This window comes from Microchirus variegatus (assembly GCF_963457635.1).
Source record: "Microchirus variegatus genome assembly, chromosome: 2".
NCBI lineage: Eukaryota > Metazoa > Chordata > Actinopteri > Pleuronectiformes > Soleidae > Microchirus > Microchirus variegatus.
The window spans coordinates 31,785,390-31,809,518 of record NC_139803.1 but is presented as its reverse complement, the minus strand read 5'-3'; the positions used below and the strand labels follow the sequence as shown (position 1 = coordinate 31,809,518).

General features: G+C 41.3%; 3 protein-coding genes across 3 annotated transcripts in view; all 3 read right to left on the bottom strand.

Moving 5' to 3' along the window:
• eif2ak3 (eukaryotic translation initiation factor 2-alpha kinase 3) overlaps positions 1–10,507 on the bottom strand; it is a gene marked incomplete at its 3' end in the record, with an annotated part of 32,574 nt that extends 22,067 nt beyond the window's left edge. Inside the window, exon 1 of the mRNA XM_083908285.1 lies at positions 10,114–10,507. Coding sequence (XP_083764411.1) covers positions 10,114–10,442 — 329 coding nt within the window. The 5' untranslated portion in view covers positions 10,443–10,507. The remainder of the gene's footprint in view (positions 1–10,113) is intronic.
• A 2,403-nt stretch (positions 10,508–12,910) lies between these two features.
• rpia (ribose 5-phosphate isomerase A (ribose 5-phosphate epimerase)) lies at positions 12,911–17,518 on the bottom strand. The gene is made up of 9 exons (XM_083909312.1): positions 17,388–17,518; positions 16,694–16,754; positions 16,520–16,575; positions 15,907–15,966; positions 15,759–15,823; positions 15,619–15,687; positions 15,109–15,250; positions 14,426–14,525; positions 12,911–14,343 (listed from the first exon to the last, which is right to left on the bottom strand). Exons 1-9 carry the CDS (start codon positions 17,442–17,444, stop codon positions 14,246–14,248), a joined length of 708 nt encoding a protein of 235 aa, XP_083765438.1. The 5' UTR covers positions 17,445–17,518; the 3' UTR covers positions 12,911–14,245.
• A 4,987-nt stretch (positions 17,519–22,505) lies between these two features.
• slc4a11 (solute carrier family 4 member 11) overlaps positions 22,506–24,129 on the bottom strand; it is a gene marked incomplete at its 5' end in the record, with an annotated part of 84,131 nt that continues 82,507 nt past the window's right edge. The window contains one exon of the mRNA XM_083885843.1: positions 22,506–22,870. Within this exon, the coding sequence (XP_083741969.1) occupies positions 22,804–22,870 (67 nt within the window). The 3' untranslated portion in view covers positions 22,506–22,803. The remainder of the gene's footprint in view (positions 22,871–24,129) is intronic.

Sequence of the window (24,129 nt, the reverse complement as noted above, 5' to 3'; positions counted from 1 at the left end):
CAACAATCTCCCATACAGGATCAGGATCCCGAGCTTTGAGGCCTGCAGGAATATTATAAAACTTTGCCCATTCTGCAAAAATGTAAATTCTTAAAAGTTGATGCATTTTTTGGCAATTTTCCCCATTCAGAACAATTATGTGCGGAGAAACAGTGAGCGGCTAAAAATAAGAGAGGAGGGAATTAAGAAGCAGGCGGTGGTGACAGTGTTTTCCCTGCGATGATGAACGGCCTGTGGATTTCTCACAGCATCAACGCTCTTTATTGTAGTGATGGATTTTTAGATGTCTTCTTTACGTTACGGCAAACTTTTCCACACTAAAAACACAGACGGCGACATGAGGCTCCGCCCTCCTGCCGCAGTGCCCGTCAGTCATGTCCTGAGCTCCGACAGTGAGCGGCCTATTGATTGGGATCTGTCTGGAGAGGAGAACTGGGCTTTTAGCTTTATTTAAACCAGCCAGAGTCTGCTGAGCACACACATGCCGTCTCTTGAGCACAGCTGGGGCCCAGGTTTTTCGCTTCTCTTGGCCACCGGGGGCATATGGGGTTTTAACTGCCTCCCCCGAGGGCAACAAGGTAGCAGAGTGTTACACTTGTTCATTTTTCACAGATGAAAGCGCAAAAATGGGGGGAACTTGAACTCCATGTTCATGAAGACAGAAGTCAAGAAAGTCGAGTCGAGTGTAAGCGGATGAATTGCTATTGATTAGCCGTAATCCCCCATCGATTGCTTTTATTGAACACTTGAAGGGGAAGCGGCATGTTCGAGGATGTGTGAGCTTTAGGAAAACTCAGATATGGATCGCCTCCGATCGATTGGAGGGAGGTTTCTCTCGCCGCATTTACTCACACGTCGCACACGCTGCTCTGGACCAGCAGCTCTCCCCGTCTCAGCTCGACTGGAACTCCAAGTTTGCATAAAAATGCAAATGTGCTCACTTAAGAGTAATGAGCCATGTGTCTTTCAGCCCCATCAAAGCCAAGATTATCTCCCCCCAAATCTGCTCAAAGCATTATCAGCCTCGCCAATAGCACTAAAGTGAGGAGCACTAAGAAAAAACATTGTTTTTCTCCCTCTCAGCCTCCAATAAAAACAGAGCGCTAAAGCCCAATCTTGTCCTTTCGATTGGCTGCGAGAACCTGCCAAAAATATTAGGCTGATTGGTTGTTGCTAAGCAGGCGGCTCTCTGAGAGGGTGGGAGCTTTGGGCGCCCTGCGCTCGGGCCTAGCCCCGCCCCCTCTGAGCCACGCTGAGAAGAAGTCACCGAGAGCATTGAGTTCAACTTCAGAGATAAAGCACAAGATGGAGGAATTTCATTCTGAAAAGGGGAGATGAAAGGCTTTCTGTGGACTCTTTGTGCTCCAGATAAAGAAAAGGAGGTGCAGAAAGGGGGTGGGGGTGTTGTGAGTTGGACTTGACTGTACAACTTTAAGGTATGGATGCAGGAGGAAAAGGTGGGAGGAGGAGCTACAAAAATAGCACTCAATAAACACAAACAAAACAAAACAAACTGTTTCATTTAGGATTTTGAGGCAATTTATTTTCCACGGCTGAGCCCCGAGACACCGCTGCTCTGCTGCTCGTCACCAAAGGGAGAACATGTAGCCTGCGGCTCTGCTGCTGCTGCTACTGCAACTGCTGCTGCTGCTGCTGTGACAAACGCAGGCGGAACACAGCCCGAGGAAGACGTTGGAAAAGAGAATGAAAAGAGAGGGAAAGAGGCAGAGAAGCGGGGCTGCCAAACAGACTGAGGGTTGTTAGCGTTGCCTGCCTGTAACGCTGTCAAAAGTGTCATGACGGTGCCGAGTGACTCTTCAGTGGCAGAGTGTGTGCAGGAGCAGGGAGCCAATTAGCCTCCCTCTCACCAGACTCCCTGCTCCTCAGAGACCCTCACAGCCTCAGTCTGCACACACCGGCAAAAACCGAGCTGCTGGTAAACACACTCCATTGAAAGAAACAACCAGGATGTTTACACAGGCCCTCCCCGAGTCTCCAAGGAGCGGGAGCCGCAGAGCCGGACCAATCGCGGCAGCTTGACACTTGGCAGCAGCCAGTGAGAGCACTGTTTTTCCTCCTCGTTCAGCCAATGGAGGCGCGCGCCTCTGCAGAACCTGAGCCAACAGCAGGGCAGAGCTGCCTGTAACCATGCAACAAGCAAGCAGTGCCGGATGCATGCGAGACGAGAGACGTGCTGCTGCTGCTGCTGCAGCTGCTGCTCAGGCTTCCCGCGCAGCAAAGGAGAGGCAGGACAAAAATATGAGAGCGTGGGGAGCACGTGGTGTGAAAAGTTATGGATGCAGCTCCGAGCTGGCCGCACCCAGCAGCAGCAGCAGGAAAAAACAAGTGCATTCCTTCAAACTGGAGGGAGGTAACACAAAGAAGAGAAGGTTTTAAAAGGTGTTAATTAACTATTTTTCCACAAGATAGTTCAGTGATTACAGCCTGGTTACAGTTCAGAGAACTTTAAGCATTCAGTGCAGGATATTTTAAGGACTTGCAGGAAGTTGGCACGGCACACATACAGCCTGAACTCATAGATATGCTGACATGCACTAAACTCTTTTAAAATATAAATTATAATTCCATCCAATCCAGTAAACCCGAGTGTTTTAAAAAAATCAATACTAAAGACTTTTCCTTTTTACTGCAGCCTTTTAATAAATAGGATTATCATTATTTTCCTGACTTACATTATTGATTTAAATGCCTATTTCATTTGTGTTGTCTTCCATTGCTGTTGTAATTTGACAAAATGCCCTCGATTTACACATTAAATTTGATTTAGCCTCGTCTAAACAGGACTTAATATTAATAATAACCACAAATGACATAATTCTCATATAGCATGTCCTCTGTTAAGTTAAACAAAGTTGTTGTTGTTTTTTTGTATTGTGACTTCTTCTTCAGGCTGAATCACGTGGACGTGTCAGACCTGCATTGAGCTGTCCAGCTTTAAAAGTCAACCTCACATCCATCAGGGTCACTGCAGCAGAGAGCAAAAGGTGTGGTTTATACTAAAACACACACACACACACAGAGAGAGAGAGTTAAAAGCCTCTCTCTCTGACGCACACCAACTCTCACACGTGGTAAAATCCAAACTCTGTGGCGCCACATCCCTGCGAGCCGATTGGCCGAGCCGCAGCTCTCATCCAAGCATCTGATTCGTTGTTGCTAAGCAGTGAGGAGCCATCCGGAGTGAAAACAAGACAGCGTGGTCCTGCTAACTACCAGCTAACTCCTTGTTTTTCCACCCTCCTTTTCTCCTCTCTCTCTCTCTCTCTCTCAGATTAGTCCACCTTTCCTGCCTCGGCCCCACCCATACTGCAGTGCTGCTGCGGGATGTGTCCTGCCGACTTCACCAAAATAGCCACCGACCTAATAAATCCACACCTACTAACTCAAAACACACACATAATGAGGAAGTGGCTACCGCTGCTGTCACTGCACACCACACTTTTTATGAAACACACATACGTTGCAAAACGTCGTCAACCTCCATCAAGTTCAAAGAAAGTCAACCAACCACAACTTATTTACACAAGAAAAACAAGCACAATATATCTCCCTATGTCCTATGTCCTTATATAAATATTTCTCCATTTATTGAAGAATAAATATGAATTTTTCACAAAAAAAACACCAGATTTGTTTAAAAAAAATAACTGCTTACATAACAAAAATTAGATGAAAAATGAGATTACGTAAGCTTTTCTCTGTCACACAAAAGAGCGTACGTTCTGTGATGAAGGACCAAGATTTTTTTTTTTTTTTTTTTTAAGTGCTTCATTTGAAACTTTCCCACAGGGAGTTCAATCAACTTCACATTAACCTGTTATTTTGGGGACAGGCTTCTATTAATAAAACCCACAACATCTCCCTGGTTACAGGAAGCAGACGACTGAGACAAAGTACGTGTGGGGAGGAAAAATAAAAAAAAACAACTTGAAAATGACCTCTCCTTTTCCCCCCCGAAAAAAAAGAAAAAAAGAAAAGAAATCTCCCTCCTCCTTCTTTACCTAACCTAACTAGAGCCAGACCCATGCGACCAACTCAAATTCTGAGCACTGGCTGGTTTCTCAGACCCAATTGGCCGACAAGCTGCCCGGCTCGGCCGATTGGCTGTTGCTAAGCAGTAGGCTGGTAGGAGCCAGGCGGCGAGCGCGGCGGCCCAGAAGAGCTGTTGCCCCTACAGGGCGTATGTGTGTGTGTGTGTGTGTGTGTGTCTGGGGGGTGGCAGGTTCAAACAAAGCTGCTGTCCTCTCTCCTCTCACCTCCAAGTGCTCCCCCGAGGTGCAGGAGGGCCCCGATGGTACGCTCTCTCGCTGGCAGAGACATCAAACCCGGCAGTGCCGTCACATGTATGATTCTCTCACACACACACAGGTTTGCACAGCTATCCTTCTAAGGACTCTCACACACCGACTACCACTCATCTGGAGAACCAAAACAAAGCTTTAACTCTCACTGGTTAATGTCTAACCCTAATCTTAACCCAACAACAATTCAAATCTCAGCTCCTAACTTCACCAGTTGCTCAGGAAAAAATGAGGTCCTGCCTCATTCAGACCAGGTTTTTCGTCTCCAAGTCTTCCATGTCGTTGTTTTACGTAGCCTTACTTCTGCACTTTGCTTCTAGTACGTCTCTCTTTTCGGGCTGAATACTATGATATTGATATGATATAAAATTATATTTTGACACGCATTTTTTGGTTTTGCTTCCTGCAATTTGAAAATTGTAGTGGGCTGTATTACAATTTCGATTAATTGTTCAGCCCTACTCTCTTTTTTAAACTCACATTTAACTACTTCCTGTTAGCTTTTATACTCGGTTGTGAAGTTTTATATGTGCAAATTAACTATTTGTACGACAGAGATCTTACAAATAAAGGATAAAAGGTCCTGACAAGGTCAGTGTTTATGGCGGAAAAACTCCTTAAGAGGTAACAAATACAAGAACACACACACACACACACACACACACACACACACACACAGACTAAGACAGATGTAAACACGGCGTGTCCCCAGAGCACGCCGCTCTGTAACGTATAGATGGAGTTAAAAGTGAGGTGACGAGCCATCAGCTGACATAACAGCGCCTCGCATCACAGAGGGAAGGACGGATCAAAGCTGACGTCTGAAATATTTATAGATGACAGGATACAGAGGTGCAGGAGGAGGAGGAGGAGAAAGAGGGAATGGGAATAATATTTAAAGAAAAATAAGATATTGACACCTGAGCAGAGGCTGGTTCTCAAGCTGTCAAACATCCAAGCTGCACTGTGCAATCTAATCCAGAAGAGAAGGAATGGAATTGCATGGAGTGAATGGAAGAAAAAAATTCTAATCTATAACACAATATTTTCATATATAATATATCATGGCATAGAAATTGTGACATTTGTGACGATATTTCACAATAAAAGTGTTTGTTTTGACGTGGCACGATATATAGTCGCTCCATATAGCAAAATTAAAACAAATTTTATGACGCAAAATCAATCTGTAATTATCAAAAACGTGGGCAAGACGTGATAATATTGTGAATTTAGGGCAAGATTACATATGACATAAACAAAAACATATGGATGCATTTCAGTGAACAGGGTGGAGTCCAATCAAACAACTTTTCCAGTTAAAGTTGAGTAAACACTGGGTGCCACTTGTTCCAAGGTGTTTAACTGGGTAAACAGCAGCAGTGGAAGGTGACAAAAGAAAGTGGAGGTGTGGTTTAGAGATTATTTACATCCTAAAATCTATTTTAAGTTGACTGTTTGTGACACTTTCAAAAGTTGGGGAGTTGGAGTGAATCCACGCGGTGGTTATTTTCACACTGACGAACACATTCACTTTAAATTCCGTCTTCCCAGTTGTTACAAAATGTGTTTTTTGACATTTTGGGGAAGTCGCCTTGGAAGGGAAATGCACCTAAATCACAGTCTCGTTCCTCGTGACATTTCTCTAAAGTTCAACAACAATCCTCTCGACAGATGGATGGAAACAGAGCGTGGCGTGGCGCGTATGCCCAGGGGGGCGACATTAACCAGCAGCGTCTTCGTGGGAAGGTAAAGGAAGTGTACGATGAGAGAAAGAGAGAGAGAGAGACAAAGACAATAAATGAGGAAGAGGCAGCGACAAATGCACACAGAGCGACACTAAAAATAACAGGAAACCTTCAAGTACACGATTCCCCGATTTCAGCAAAATCCGTTTGTTGTTTTACACACGGCCGTTTAATGAATAATTAAGCCGTTCATTCATGTGTCTGCCTCATGATCTATACTCATTAATTCTTTATCTAGGTGACTTTTGTTATTGTTGTACTGTGCACATCCCATCACACAGTTGTTATTGATGTAATTACACACATGGACAGAACAAAGAAAGGGAGAATTCAACTTTTTTTCTCTTCCTCCAGATCATTTTACGCCAAAACAACAACAACAAAAAAGATAAAAGGGATCATTAAAACCTTCATTTTTTTTTTTTAATTATTCATACTCATGTATTCTTAACATATTACCCATTAAAGCTAATTAGGGGAGGGGGGTGCCAGACATATGGAGGAAAGCTCAGCATAAAGAGAAGACGCAGCAGCAGCAGCAGCAGAAGCAGGTGGATAATACGCGGCGCTGTATATAAATGCAGATGGAGAAAGTGAGCGGTGGCAGGGTGTGACCAACACTCTGTGGAGTTTTCCTGCAGCAGCTGAGGAGCCTGGCAGCAGGAAAAGTCCCACTACAGCTCGTGTCGGAGCAAAAACACGTTCTATTTTTCTTATCCATACCGTTCAACAGATGAAAGTAACGTCATTTTACTGCACTACGATGAAAACTGGGGGACATTTCCTCTCTGTTTGTGCAAAAATTGAAGATTTTTTTTTAAATTCTAGGCAGATACTGATGTTTAAAATAACAATTAAGCTGATATTTTATTTGGTTGTTTGAGTTATTTGTGTTGTGTGACAGTTGGGCTGATTAATCTGGGTTTTTTGATTGCCAATGTCATGTATTTAATATGTAGTTGTTGTTTTATTGCATTGTTACTGTATGTAGTAGTACTAAATAATCCAAAACAAACTGCTTATCATTAAACAGTTGTGTTTTATCAGCTGGAAGAAAAACAAACAAACATTGCCATCGATGATGAGCCATCAGCTGACCTGATTTCTAAAACTTGGCTTCAGAGACACAAATTAAACCTTATACATTTATGAAATAGCTAAGATTTTCTCAATGTCACAGCCCCAAAATAACCAAAACAAGATGCATCGGTTTCAGTAAATGTTATAATTTTTCTTGACACCAAAAGCCAACGAAGTACACATCAGTTAATACCAACGCAAAAGCCACTAAATCAATGCATCCTTAAATTTAACCTTTAACAAACAGGATGTAATAAAGAACAAAACAAAAACAGACAACTAATTCCACCTACACTTATCAACCTGAGCTTTGCCGAGCAGCTCCCTCCTCTCACACAGCTCTATTTATCTGGCATCCCAGACAAGAATAAACACACAACCACACGCTCACAAGTGAAACGGAGGATTATGAAAAGTTTTCAAAAAACGGGACAGGTGTTGCTTTTCAAAAAGGTTAAGTCGCGGCAAGTTTGACAACGGCATGAGAAACGGCACCAAAAGAAGAAGAAGAAGAATCAGCTCCAACAATGTTTTCAACTCTTATGACTTACTTTGATCCGTCTCCGTCTTGAAAAGCAGACGGCTGCACATTTATGAGACTACACAGAGAATAATTTAGCGTGGGGATCACGTCGGCTTGAACAAGGAAAGCCTCTGAAATAACAATGATTCAAAAAGCGGCAGCAGAGTCAAAAGCAAATGTAATGGTCTTGGTTGGGGGGGGGGGGTGTGGGGGGAACAAAAAAAAGAAGAAGAATAACATGGCAGCGAGGAGGATCATCATGAGGAACATGCTGCGCCAAACATCTAAGGTGGGCGTAAAACCTGTTTACCAAGGGAGACATAATCAATGCCCTACCCACTGCACCAAGAACAGCATCTCAGTTTGGACGACGGCGGCAGCAGCAGCAGCAGCAGCAGCAGCAGCAGAGTCTGAGAGGCTTCAGGAGACACATGTGTGCAAAGTAGTAAACATCCCACCTCCGTGTATGACGATGTCATAATACATGTCATAATCGCCATTGTTTCAGGTACGAGAGCAAAGAGCACACTGCGCGTTTGCCTGACACTGAAGTGACAACTGTGACACAAGACAAATTCCTTCGCGGGTGCAGTGGATCTGAAGCAATGCAACCCCAACTGTACTGTACTGTACTGTACAGTCACAGCATGTCAAGGCACACGCTGCAGGTTGTTGTGGGACATTTTTAAGCTTGTGCAACTTTAAAAATGACCACAAATATTCAGTATTCTCACTCGCTTCCTCCAATAAATCCTAAATAAAGTGATCAACTATGTTACACAGCAATATAACACAAGTTAATGAACTACTCGCATAAAAGCAAGTTTTATTTTTTGGTTTCTTTTATCCTCTACAACAGTAAACAACAGTATTCAAGTCTTCAACCAATGAATTAATCAATAATGAATGTGTTATATAGTATTATTCGGTTTCCTGTCCGCAGAGCAGTTTATACACATATATATACAGTTTATACTATAATTGATTTACAGTGGCTGGCGTGTCTCCTGTCGGACTGTCAGCAGGGGGAGATAAAGCTGTGGTTCACGACAGGACGGATGATGTGGAGTGTGATTAATGATGATCCGGTCACACCATATGACTTAAAGCAAGTGTGATGGAGGTGAAAAAATAAAAGCCTGGAGTCTCAACCATCGCACAAAACCTGTTTACTGATCACACAAGAGTGAAGCAGCTGCTACCAGATCACTTCTATGGAATGAACTGAAGCACAAATACACAAGCACACACGCACACACAGCCACTTCATGACCATGTGTCACAGTTTATCTGTGGAAAGTGGAGGCGAATTATTGTGTCGATTATTTTCTCGATTCATTGAGTGTTTGGTCCATAAAATGTCCGGAAATGTTGATTGGCGTTTTCCAAACCTCGAAAATGATAATGTTGTCATGTCCGAAAAACTAACATTTCCTCAGTTTTAATGATTTCTCGACCAGAAAACCTTAATACAAGCTTAGTAATCGATTAGTCTTGATCAGTACTCTCAAAACATACTTTTTGCTTAAACGCATTGTACATGTAGTATGTCTGCACATTTACAGATGCATGCACTTAAACATTTTTGCTTGTTTAAATACTGCTGTGGGTCACTCTTTTACAGAAGACAATTAGGGCTAAGTGTGAATTAGTTCTGGAAAGAAATAGATTAAAGAATTCAGAATTCAGCCCCCCCCCCTCACAGAATTCTGACAATAAAGGCCTCTGACTTTAATCTGTGGAATATCTGGCTTTTTTGACTTTTTTGTCTATGCATTCTTCTAAAGTAACTTTGAAAGTGGCCAAGCTCAACATAACAGCTATAGAAGTGATACCACAACAAATCAAAATAATTAATTGCCAAAATTCATTCGTTTTTAAGCTTAAAATAACCACACACAAAAAATATAAAAAACAAAACAAAAATCAAGCTAGGTCAATTTTTCTGGCAAATTGCGTGGACAAACTTGACCAGGCGACTGCGCCCGTTATCGGACAGCCAGTCAAACTCACTCGTTAGCATGACAATGCTTCCGTTTCGTGCTGTGACAGTTCGCTGAGCCGCTGAACATTCACATTCGCCACACGTTAACAGCAACACGGTGATAAAAGTTTGTTTAAATGTGCGTTAAAAATCAGGTGAATGAGGGGGGGGGGGACCGCATCACGCTGCCGTGTCCACAGAAAGTTGAGAGTGCACTGGTGCTAGGGCGGAAGAACACGCACAGAACGAGTCCTTCGTACATGAAACAGCAGTTTTTAGCTTAATTTCAACTATATAAAGTCATTTCATTTTAATAACTGGTAATTTTACTCTTGTGTAGGGTGGAAAACACGTGCATGCGTTGCGCAATGTCCGATAATTGGTGTCTAGCAGCTAGTTGTGTGGTACTCCTGACTATTTCGCATTTCTTTACAAAGAATAAATAAAAGAAATTACCTTGTCGATTTCACGTTACCGCTGTTTTCTCCATAAGACTCGTCCGCTTCCCCGGTGGAGCCGTGTTCATCGTCGTTCTCCACGATGACGTCGGCTCCACTCACCGAGGTGCCCACGTTCTCCAAGCCGCGCTCCCCCATCACTCCTCCGGCATCGCGCTGCGAGTCCGCCGAGGTCTCACCCGTAGCGCGGGCGCCGGGCTGCGGCTCCCACAGGACGGCGGAGCCCCGAGTGTGCGACGTCCCGAAACCGATGAGCGCGTTGAGCAGCAGCAGCAGCAGGAGCACCAGGGAAATGCTCACGTTTCCAAAGTGAAGCCCCCTTTCCATTTGTAAGACTGGCACATCAGTGAAGTATGAGATTCACATGCCACTGGCGGGGTAAATGGTCACATTAAAAAGAAAGGAAGGGGTGGCATCAAACCGCGTGAACTTTACAGAAAATAAAAGTATGTTGTGGTGAGGAAAAACACCCATTCGGAGTGTCTTCTTTAAGTAAACATAAACAGCCACTGGGAGACCATGTTATTCCCTTTATACTTCACTCGTCTCGCCTTGGTAACGACAAGTCCCGCCTTGTTTCTACACCACGATTGGACAGTGAACTGCACGGACTCGTCAAAGCCGCCTTTCATTGGCCTACGTGACTGTCGGTCACGTACGCTGGCACACTAAGCACAATGTGATTGCATCATGCGGCTGTCACTCAAAGAGGCGGGCTCAGACGGAGCCAGCCTCCCAAACAGTGCAGCCCATTGGTCGAGCCGCTGTCATTCGATTCGGCGCATGCGCGGTGGCGACTGCCACAAAACAAGCAAAAAAAAAAAAAAAAATGGTGACGCAAAAAAGTCCCCGATGGCAAATCCTGTTACGGAGAAACGCGATTGGCCACTAAGTTACTTTCGGTCCAATAGGAGACATAGGTCTCACATGTTGCAACGCTATTGGTCCAGGTTTGTCCTCGTTGACAGATAATACGCGCTCGATTCGGTCTCTCAGCTGTCATTCATGAGCAGTTGTCAAGACAGCCGAAGTAAAAGCACCAACGTGGCTCTAATGCATGGGTGTATGACACCAACTGGATAGAGCACCGCCCACTCTGCACTGATCCTTTTGTCATGGTGGCCACTCTGGGTACTGCAACAAAAAACATACATTGGGCCCAAAAAGCAATTTTCCCATTGAGCACAACAGTGAAAGAGACGCCTGTAAAAGTGTCCACAGGACACCTCGAGACATGGACATAGGTTTTTATAGATCTTTGTATTCTACATTTTTAATTCATGGAGTTTCTTATTTGTAAAACCTTCCTAAAGGCCAGACAAAGTCCAGAAAAAAATATAAATACATTTCCAAGAGTGACGTCACAGCTGTGTACGAGCACAGCAAAGCGCGGTCATGTGGCGTCTAATGTGGTAATTTCTCCTAAAGTTATGAAAACTATAGAAGAAATGTGAATAAATGAAGTCAATGCGGGTGTTATATCCACAGATACACGGACACGGCTGTGTGCTCGCGGTACTTTAATCCAAACATGCACTGCTCATAACAACAAGCCAGGCGTCTCAGCCCAATGACGTCACACTCATGCGACTACAGCTGCAATGTAGTGGCTGCATTAATCAATCTGGAGTTAAAAACTCTTAACACGTTGTTATTGTTCCTAATTATATCCATAAGTTTGTTTGTAAACCACTTCTACAAAAACAGCTACACATTTGAACTTTTAAATTTAAACCAAAACACAAAGCACAGCAATTACACCAAACATTCATGGTTAATATTCAATGGAATTATTATTATTTTTTTTAATCATCATAAAAGTACTTAATGTTGTCATTATTTTTCTTGGACAATAACATATACAATCCCTGAGTTATGTGACAGCAAAATGTTGTATTTTACAACATTTTTGATTATTAGCACACAGTATATCAGTGAATGGAAAATCAACATTTGATTTGATTTATATAAGGGGAAATCAGGCAAAAACAAAAACATGATTCCTGTAACAACACATATAAACTAATAGCCACAGTCAATTAATTAAACCATGATATTGATCATTTTAACCTTTAATGACGTCATTATGTGTTCCTCATATTATGAGTTCACCAGTTATGACAATGGTTACGGGGTTTGTGTTAGGGCAATTGAGACTGATTGGGGTGAGATTGTCTCGCGAGAGGAGGGAAGACAACCCGAGGTTGTTGTGGTTGTTGTTTCAGCAGAGACTGAAACAAGGTGTTTGCATTTTAGCGCCCCCAAGCGGCCATTAAGGAGAAAACAACTTGTATACAGCTCCTCTACGACTGTGGGGGCAGAGTTTTTAAATTCAACTGTTTAGTAATAATTATTATAAACTAAAATTATACTTTGATAATCCATCCAAATGTTGCAAGTTAGGATGGTATTGCACACACTTTCAAAGTAAAAGTGTTTGTTTTGGTCAATAGTTCACAACAAAATATGACATAACAGCTTATAAACGATTAAATGTTGAAGTAAGTGTTGGGCTGCAGGAGTTTGAAATCCCTGATGTAGGCATTTAAAAAGTTGTGTAAAAGCAATTGTATTTATTCTTCTAAATGTTTGTATTTGTGCAACATTTGTGTAAAAACACTAAACAAAGGAAAGTTGCAGACGTCGAGACGACCGTCTTTGCTCCTTCACTTCATGTTATTGATAAATGACAAGAGACACACTGGTATCATTTTTGGTCCTGTATTGTTTGGCAAAGAAAATAGTACCATCACAGAAAATAAACAAAAAAAAAGATCACTATCACAGTCGACCGGTAAAGAAAGGAACTAAAGGGATTCACTGGCGCACATTGTATGTATTTAACATCCTGAGCATCCACTTCCTCCTGATTTATGACACATCACCATTAGACGAGAACAGACTTTTGCCCAGTTTTGTGTGACTTATATTATATATTTGATTTCATCGGACATAAAACTGAACGGAGCAGCACTTTAAGTTTCAAAACAAAACGTTCTATTCGAAATTCACAATAATGACTCAAGTCTGTATGAAAACGCTAAGATATTCATGTATTAATCATGCATTGTTTTGAATGTTTCTACATTAGAGCGCTTCGAATGCCTTTCTTTTGTTCTGCCACTTACATTTCATGGCTCTCTTTTTAAGACCGATTGTGAATGATTGTGAATTCTGAATGAATCTCTTTATCCTCGACGAGCAGCCAGGTTTCAACAACCTTAAACAGCTCTCTCCTTCATTTTTGTCACTGCTTGAAGAAGATTCTACTGCTTCGGCATGCAAAGGCACGTGAAATTTACATGTCGTATTTCTGGTTTATATTAGAGCTACATGATTCTTAACTAAGAAGAAGAGTCACTTTACAGGCACAGGAAAACAAGGTACAGTACACGCATGATCTTACTGAAATACACACAGATACAGGGAGTGTGTTTCACTGGGGACTTTAACCCTGCTGCTGACTCAAGTACAGCAAAAAAAAGTTAATGATGAAACTGAGAAGAAACCGCAAATGTTTCCCAAACTCTGGCTGTGGCTGCTTAAGTCTGTAAAGGACTAATTTTTAAGAGAATACATTAGGGTTTTTTTAAATGTGTAAGTGAGTTATAGTTTGATTTATTAAAACACAATGACTTGAAGGTGAATCAGCAGGTGAAACTGCCTTCAGCCTTTGCTCAACTGCTGGATTTTTTATTTTATTTTGCAGCAGCTGAGCAGATGATAATGGTGTCATCATGTATGATTTTTTTTTCTTAATGTAATTTTAATAGTGACATAATTTCATTTTAATAGGATTTAAATTATAAATTGCAAGGCACACGCTAGCTTCACTCTGCAGCAAAGCAGAGATTCAGAGAGCCACAGACACTGCAGGCTTTCAGGCAAACAGAAAAACGGGACAAAGACAGTGTAACGGAGACTTGATTTCACTCATCAGGCACTTTAAAAACTCGCAGAACCACACACACCGACTGCAAGATGAGGGAAATCAAGTGAGGGCGCATTGGTGGTTGCTGCTTTGGAGATGAGAGGAAAATCTTCCCTGAGACGAGAAGACGCGGCACTTGTGGACAAAATGAGGTCAGCGGAGAAGGACGGCGGTGGCGAGAGCAAACGAAACGCTTCAGTCAGTTGACCGGAGGATCACGGACCTGCACGCTTCCGTCCTCCATCCCAAAGTAAGCGCGTTCAGCCATGCCGACGAAAAGCCCAGTGTCCACGACACCTGAGGACGACACGCAGGGAGGCACTCAAGAGGAGGGTTGGGTTTTGTTTTGTTTTTTTGAAGTGCAGTCGTAGTCTCTTACCTGGGATCATCTTGATTGCAGTGTTGACTTCCTTCCAGTTGTGAGCGTGCTCAAACTTCCAGTCCAGGAGGAAGTTGCTGTTGTCCGTGACGACAGGACCCTGAGATGGAGAGGAAGACACACACACAGGAAATGACATCAGCCACAGAGGCTACAGGGAGCTAACAGCAGTTAGCATTTGGAAAAGTGATAATTTGCAGGCATGTAGTCATAGACAGCATTGCTGTCATATATAATATAAGTCATACTATATATAACATGTATCCTCTGGACAGATAAATCCTCTGAGGCTGGAAGTTTGTGTAGGACTCTGTGCTGCACTGTGGAGCCAAGAATAGAACTTTTGGCAGACGTCCGGTTTTCGGAGAGTGCTGCCCTCGCCAGCACTCTCGGGTGTTCTACAGTCTTCTAAAATTTAGCGCATTGTGACGTCCCAGTGACCGCGGAAGTCAAAATCGCGTGTTTTATCTCCTGTACTTAGACTGAGGAGGACCACAAAAACATGAGTGAATCATCTCTTTTCACACTTTGCAGACTGATAGGGCCTCCAGAGTCCCAAATATAAGGATTTAAATGGTTAAAAAGTTGATTTTGCATCATATGGGACCTTAAAAGTCTCATGGACCAATAACTCTGCCTGGAGCTCAGGACATACAGGAGCTACGAATTCATTCTCCACTTACTGCTTTACTGACAGCCATGCGCAGGTTGACCTCCCCGCCAAAGCATTTCACAATCGCCCTGGAAACGGGAACATGCGCCATCGGGATGACTTCAATGGGAACTCCTTTCTTCCACTGCTGACCTAAACTCTTAGAGTCCTTCCTGCAAAGAAACAAAGACATGACAAAGACAATGTTTTTTGTAGCTGCGTGAAAAAAGACCTCAAGTTCTCGGTGATTCCAAAACCCAGAGGCATTTAACCTCCTACAGATTAAGGATTTTCTAGAAAACACCCCACTAAACACAGATATTAACAAATCTTTTATTAGAAAACAATTGCAATTGTAATTTCTTCATCTAAACTGTCATTTTCGCTTCACAAACATGTTAAAATCAAAAACAAAACACACGTTCTCATTCAAACATTTCTCAAAAATAGAAATGTAATCCCAAATCCATTAAAAACAAAACCAGAAGCAACGTGTACACAGAGAAGATTCTGTACTTTTTTTAAACAAGCGAAAACAAACCTGAAGTCGGCGATGACGACAAAATGTTTGGCACAGCCCGCGACAATCTTCTCCTGCGTCAGGCAGCCGCTGTGAGACGGAGAGAATCTGTGAGACAAAAGAGAAGAGAAGACAAACGAGAGCTGAAGTCTTGTACTCACCCGCCACCTTTGATCAACGTCAGGTCTGCGTCCACTTCGTCTGCTCCGTCGATGGCGACGTCCAGCTGTGAAGACAAAAAAGCTCAATCCTCCTTCCCTCTCTCTTTTCCACACCTTTCAGACGCATCCGTGACAAACTTCACGTTACCTCTGGGTGTCTGTCCAGATCGGACAGCGTGAGGCCGTGCTGCAGGATCAGCTGACGAGCCTGTGGGAGGAAATGTGACGGCGGGAGTGAGACGGAGAAGCCAGAGTGAATTTTACGTAGATTTTTACAGTTATCTGTGATGTAAACTCGGGGGCTCCATGTGCTACAAATACTCATCTATTTACTATCTTCTCTGTACTATGTAAACACAGCCAGTTAAGTGTAGTAAAAGCTCAAATTCCAAAGAAGTCCTGTGTCACATGATTTTTGGTCACACAGAAGTGATGAAAGGCTTCAGAGCTGCACTGAAATGTGCAGACCTTTACATTTTTGCATCGTTTAAACTGGTAAACATGAAGTTTTACGGCCTGGCAGAAGTGCATGTCTCGCGTGGTGTGTTCACAGACCATCAGATGGCTTTTGCTAATGATGGAATATATACAGAGTGAGATTTTTGAAACTCTCTGCATGTTTTGGGTTTTAGAGGGTTTTAACTAGACTAAAATATGTTGAAAGGCAGTTAAAAGCTGAACAGTTTATTTGCATAATTGATTAAATAGATTATAACTACTCATTTAATTATAACCATCAGAATGAAGTGTCCCAAACTGACCTGAAAGGAGGTAGGCACACACACAATGTTGAGTTTCTCCTGACGTACTCTCTCCGCTGCAACAAATAACAAGAGGAGGATCCTGATGTGAATTCGAGTTGATATCTAAAAGGCCAAATCAAGTAATGTTTGATTTTTCAGGCCATAAATCAGACTCACGGTGGTTTTACTCACCTAATCTGTCCACGGCGTAGACGATGGTCGACCCGCTGCCCACTCCAACCACCTGGTTGTTCTAGGAGACACAGAAAATGGCACAAAATAAAAAGCTTTGATAAAATCCATGTCTTCTAAAGTTGACAAAAACAATAAGTTCTGTCTCTGTATCTTACCATTAGACAACAAACCACTCACTCTCCCTTCATTTCTTTTTAAACATACATTTGCAAGTAATTCCTGCTATTTTCAGTCAGACTATAACTTATTAAATACTTACACGTTAATATAAAAATCAATATTTAACTTTTGATGGAAAACATGTAGATTAGGTGCAAAAGATTGCAGGATGTTTACAATGTTTGAGGGGGAAAAAAGGTAAACAAACAGCTGCTAAGAGCTAACACCAGCTGCAACACACAGTTATTAGGGTTCGAGCACGACTGTGCAAGAACCCTATTGAAACTGAAGGAATTCTTTATTATATATATTTATTCCTGAAAGCCGACCAAAGTAAACCCACTATCCCGAGACAGGCGCACCTAACACGGGTTAGATAACGGTAAAGTTAAGCAATGAGCTAAGCTAATGATCTGGTTTATGTTAAAGCTAACTTCACTAGCACAGGAGCAGGAAGCTAAAAAAAAAAAAAAAAGAGCTAAAACCAAGCTAACGGGGTTGCTAACAGCGCTAGCTTGGCTGCTGTTCGTACCTGGACGTGGTTGTCGACAGCGGCGTACGCGGCCAGTTTCTTCGCCTCCTCTGCCATGTTGTTAGCCGCTGAGTGAGCGAGCAGACGCACGTGTTTCAGGCTGGAGGAGAGAGGCGGAGACGCTGGCTGCCTCCAGGGCGACGACGATGATGATGATGATACTGGAGGAGAGGAGGAGGAGGAGGAGGAAGACGAGCGCAGTCCAGCTGCAGCTGCGAGGTGACTGAAGGAGGAGACCCGCCCCCGGAGACACAACATGACCCGGCTCACACAGACGCAGTGAGACGGACTCCGGGCCAGCTCCGGGAGCTGGAGCTGGAGCTCAGAGACTCATTAACTCTGTGTGTTTTTACACCAGCCATTAAAGCTGAGTCATCTTCTGATATGACCTGTCTGCGACGTCTGTGTGTAGGCAATGACAACGCAACAGCGACACCAAGTGGACAATCGATGCTTTGCACTCAGAAAATATCACCTTTCTTTCTGTCTGTCTGTCCAGCTACAGGTTTACCTAGTACACTGACACCTGAGTGCACATGTACACGACTGTTGAAAAACGAAGTTCATCCTGAAGGTGGCGCCAGAGGAGCGACAAAATTGGTCCATATCAATGTATAAGGATTGTATTTTATGTTATTTTTTCAAAATGTTGCCAAACATTAATTGTTTTCTTTCTTTTTGACAGACATCCTTTATTTTCCCCAGTAACATATAGCAATAATCTGACTAATCTGACTCTGAAGTTCTGTGGAAACTTGAACGCACTCAATTCAGGTTTTGAGATTTAATTCAGACTATTAGCAATCTTGACATTTCGCAATATCTTATAAAATAATCCTCGTCTACACAATAAAAACGAGCAAACAAGAATATTAACATCACTACTACTTTTTTTTTTATTTGGCAAACAGCTTGAGATAGTCTCTTTTTCAATGTACAGTATATATATACATATATATATATATACTATATAGTAAACCAACACATTTTGTCTGATAACCATTTTTTTCTCCTTTTTACATATTACAGCTTACAAATATAGCTGATCTTTTTGACAAAATTACAGATTCTGTCCGACACCTAAATTAGTATGCTATATAAAAATCCACATCTTACATTCATGAATAGAAAAAGTAGGCTATATGAAATCAGGAAAGGAAAAACAAGAACAGGAACGGAAACATCACATTGTATACGCAAATCAAGGAGTCAAGTTTTCACAAACAGAGTCTTTTTTTTTTTTTCGCTCTGAATCCAACGTTTACGACTTCTGAGAGGAAATTTGCTGCTATTCCCAAAAACAAAACAAAACAACAAAAGAAAAAATCATCGGTACAGAGAAGATATCGAGGAACAACAACAATACCGTCACATACGAAGGATGGTTTGAATCTCTGTACTCGGCCCAAACGTAGAAACTAATACCTCGGATTATTAGAACGAATAGCTGATACAAACTAAACTGTACATATTACTTTGTAACTCACAATCTGTCTCTCTCTTTTCTGGCTTAAGGGCCCTTCCGTCCGTCCGTCCGTCCGTCTTTTCGCACACATTTATCGGTCTGTCTGAAAGACAACGTGGAACACAACTGCATGAGGGAGCTGCCATTTCTCGGGAGATTTTGGGAAAGAAACTCAACCGTTTCGCGATGATAAAAAATAAATCGGTGACAGGCAAACTTGTTTTTCTCCTCCTCCATGAAAAGTTGCTGTCTTTTTTTTTAAAGAACAAAGAAAAGAAGAAGAAAAATAAACCAACCAAACAAAATAAAACAGCCGGCCTGTTGTTGCTTCACCAGTGAAGCTCTGGTTTATACACAGTATTGCTGGAATATTGAGCTCTGCATTCAGTTTATTGAGAGGTTTGACTCGCTACTTTTCTTATTTTATTTTTTTAATCTCTCTCTGTCTCTCTCTCTCTCTCTCTCTCTTGTGAAGGTTACATGTCCACTGGCATCACATTGTATCAAAAAACCCCAGATAAGACATGCTTTGAGCAAACTGATGCTTATAAATCTTATATATTTAATCTTTTTTTTTGTTTTGTTTTTTTTGTTTTGTTATTATTATAATATTTTTTTTTTTTTTTTGTTGCACTGTAGATAACAAGATAACCGTAATAATCCAAACATCTGGATTATTTTAATACATGACAATGTTTGCAAGCATCGACCTAATCATAGAACATCGAAACAGAAAACAAGACCGGATTATTCTAAAACTCATCTCTGAACACTTGGTCACCAAAAGGAAGAAAAAAAAGAAATCAAACAATAAAATATAGATGCATTTCTGTTGAATCCAAAACCCGCAAATGTTTTTTTTTTCTTTTTTTAATTAAATATATATTTTTTGAACCTTAACTGAACCTCCTCTTCACGAGCAATGCACCAGAACTGTGTTAGAGCAGGAGGGGATTCTGATATGTTGTAAACACTGCAGCAAAGTAACACGTTAAAGGGACAGTTTGGGTTTTTTGTGTGTGTGGTTACATGAGACGCTGGCATAATATGTATGTGTCTGTGAGCGCCCCCTTATGCCAGGAACCAGCTAGAGACGGGGGAAACACGCTTTTTAATGCATGAAAATGACTGGATTACCGTCCTTAATCAAGTACAGAAACACTGAATGAAGTGTGCCTGACTCCGCACCACAAGGGGGCGATGCATCCCCTTTCAGCTTATTATTATTACACTGTTTCAGATTACTCGTGTGGCTATTTTTAGGCATGTTTTCAAGCACTCTTTGACTTAAAAATATCAGATTCTTTAAGATCACAGAACATAAAATCAGTTACCGCGTTTGTCCGAAAAAAGCTAACGAATCTCAAATTTGGTATTTTATCGCAGGTTGTTTTATTCTTCCGTGTACCGCCATTTTTCGGTCACTTCCGAAAAATTAGGCGGGGGTTAAATTGTGACACATGTACATACAAACATGTACATACATGCGCTAGTAGCTCAACTCCCAATCGCGTAATGTGGGGTGTGTTAGTCCGACTATGAGAAACGTACGATTTCAGTCGGACTAACACAACTAGTTTAAAGTCGGATTTTAGAGTCTAACACTTGATGTTAAGAATATACGTTTTTTTCTGACTGTAAATTAAAGTTTGCTCACTTTCCTGCGCCAAAGTCCATTGAGAAAATCAGCGATTTTACATCACAGCACGCATGAGTTGTTGCTCCTCAGATGCCACTATTAGAAAGTTTAAATGTGTTACTTTTTGTAACTTTCGTGTTTGAAATCTTGCTGTTTGGACTCACCAAAGTGAGGCCAAGTGAACAAAAAAAACCGACAATTTTCTCAATAGACTTTGGTGAGGGAGAGTTTCAAGTCTGGATTCCTGGACCTGGACCATATGTCAGTACCTCATGCATCCACACTTAAAAAAACCAAAAACCAAAAAACAAATAAACAAACCCTGAAGTATCACTTTAAATACATGACACATTTAAAAATACAAGTAAACTGTGGAATGCAAAGGAGGAGGAACAAATTCTAGTCTGGGGGTGAACACACACAATTTTTTTTACTTAAAAGATAAAACTTTCATCATGATAAATAAAAACGTATATTTGAATTTAACACCATATATATATATATATATTTATTTGTATATATAATGTCTTAATATATTCTAGTTTATTCATAATTTGAATATAATAAAGATTTTACTGTATGTTTTGGCCTGTGCTGTCCTTCTATATAATTAAATTCAATATATGTATATATATATGAGGAATGTGTTTTCTCGTCCACCTTATAATAAAACTCCACCTTAAAAATATGAGGTTTTCTAAAAAGCTGGCAGGACGAGGAGATTTCCCTCGCCTTAACGAACGCTGGCTTTAGCTGGAATAACGTACATGTGCGTGTTTATCGCAGATTTAACAAAAAGAAGAAGAAGAAGAGGGAACCACGTTTTTTTTTTGTGTGTGTGTGTTTTTAAACGCTGCACAATGACAGAAATACTGTATAAAAGGTTAAGATTTACTTTTTACAGTGGCCAGAATGTGATTTTATCACCGATACATTTACAAATGGAGACGCACGTAGAAATTCACTCACAAAACACAGTGATAGGCAAAAAAATGTTGGATGACGTTTGTAATTGTGACCTTTTCTTAGTGCCGTACAATACACACTGGCAGAGATTTGATCACGTACATAGTGTCGGCTGGTGCTTTAAAGGGACAGTTCTGGTTTTGTGGAGCGTACATAAGACTGAGAGGCAGAAAAGGGGGTGATAACATGGCTGCCACAAGGAAAAAAAAAACAGATTTTTTCCACTTCCTGAATATATCTGGTGCTTTTTTTATCACAGGAAACTGACGTTTTTGTCACTTTATAAACCACTCCCCTGCACCAAAGTCCATTAAGAAAATCATCAATTTTACATCACAGCGCACAGGAGTTGTTGATCCACTGCTGCCTCTTTCAGCAATAGGATATTATTTTTCCAAATTCTGTAATGGAAATCCTTTATTCAGCTTGACCTAAGTGACGCAAACGGATCAAACGTGTCAGCAGTAGATGAGCGACTCCTGTTTTCCCAATGAGGTAAAAACGCTGATTTTCTCTATGGACTTTGGTGTGGGACAAAACCTCGGTGACATCACTTTCCCTCGACCCCAAACTGTCACCAAAAGAAGCATCTTCTTGCAAAACAAGGGACTTTTCGGATTACATGGAAATTACCTGGGGGGGGGGGGGGGCTCTGTGCTGAAGAACGTTGATTGGTGGAACACACCTTTAAACAATAACTTCAGAAGGAGATGAAGAAAGAAGAATTGATTCTTATATATGATATAAAAGTAAAGGACGTACAACGAGGTGTCGTTTTCTGGAACTTTGAGGTGCAATAAAGCAAAACTTATTCAATCTCACTTCCAAAAAATCCACTTAAACCATCCCTTTAAAAACACCGGTGCACACACACTTGCAGTGAGGATGACGTGAAAGAGTGAGACAGAAAGCAAAGGTGTGAGAGGAGAACATGGAGGTACTGTATATGGCACTGAACAACCTGACAGGGGTCAAAACGCAGGTGAAACAGGGAGTTCTGGTCCGTCCTTGTTTCACAGCAGAACTTTTCCCCAGAGAGATGCCGTCCGTCCGTCCGTCTGTCCACTTATGGAAAATATATCTCAAGGCTCTTAGCTCTTGCACAACTTGCCATTTTTCCAGTGAATCACCTGTGAGAATGTTCTTATCACATACAAAAATCAAAACAGTCGGTATTTCTCCTTTTCTTTTTCTTTTTTTTTTTGCTTCCGTACAGTTTTGCATTGAAAAATATGCTTTTTTCCCCCCTAACTTCCTTTTCTCTCACTTTCTTTCTTCTCTTTTTCTTTTTTTAAATTCCACACGTCGCTCTCTGCGGCTCCTGAGCCCATCGTCTCCGTCCGTAGCTACATGTGTTGCGCGTCCATTATGTCCAAGTATTTGGCCTCAATAATACGAGGAAGCACGTTGATCCTAAACACGGAGGAGAAAAGTGTCAGTTATTCAAATGTATTTAACGTTTAATTTAATTTAAGTTTAATTCAAACGTTATTTAAGTTTAATTTAAACGTTATTTACTGTAAGTCCCGAACCCTTGACGCATCAAACGTCAAGGCCAATCGACAACAAACCACAAACGCTAAGTGTGTTTGAGTAAAGTGAGGGTGTGCTGCTCTGAAAACCAAACCTTGACCATGTAGAAATCAAACGCTCATAAATATGTGAGGCCCTGCTCATGAAACTTTAAAAAGAAAAGTCTCTCTCCTGTATCAATAAAGTTTACTCACTTTTCTTTTATCAATTTCTCAATTCCAAACCTGCATTATTTATCCGTACAGACGTATCCCACTGGTGTGAGGCTCAGAAGGAAAGTCAAGGAGAGTGTGGTGAATAATTCTACACATATTACATACATACATACATACACACACATAGACACACATACATATATATATATATATATATGTATATATATAATGCACTGAGCCCATCTGCTGACACTAATTCCACACGCACATCTTATGTATTATTATACTGGTTATAAAAAACATTCTTCACTCTCGGTCAGTTAGCTATTGCTAATTGTATATATTAAATATTAAAAGAATACAAATTAGTAGTTTTATTAATGATTGCATTTATAAAAACAAATCGTTCTCCTCAAATGATGACCTAATTTGTGTTTGCCCGTGTTACCACAAGGTGTCAGCAGCAAGTATTTAGTGAGTGGACTGAATCTATGTGCGTAAAAAGTGAAGACATTTACGAGGTTTCTTGAATGCACCTTGAAGCTGCATCTGCTCCCATGTGCTAGATTTTAGAATATTCAACCAATCAACCACTGAATATTCAATATAGCATTTTTGCCAGAAATCCTAATCCCTGCTCTGCTCCCTTTAAGGTACAGTGTGCAAAATTTTGCAACATTAATTTGTGATGTTCCATGATTGTATACTGATAAAAAAAAAAACGAGAAAGCACAAACAGCGTTTAACTAGTATTATTATAATATAATGTTACATCTGCCTTTACAGCTCCAAAATAATATAGGTTGTCCATTGTGGGCTACTGTAAAAACATGATGGTACAAAATGGCCGCCTCTTTAGCGCTAAAATAAATATATTCTCCTTCTTGGGTAACGAAAAACAATAATTCATACAATCAGGTGATTGCATACAGACTAAAAAACTCTATTTGTGCTTCAGTTTTACACACTGGACCTTCAAAAACA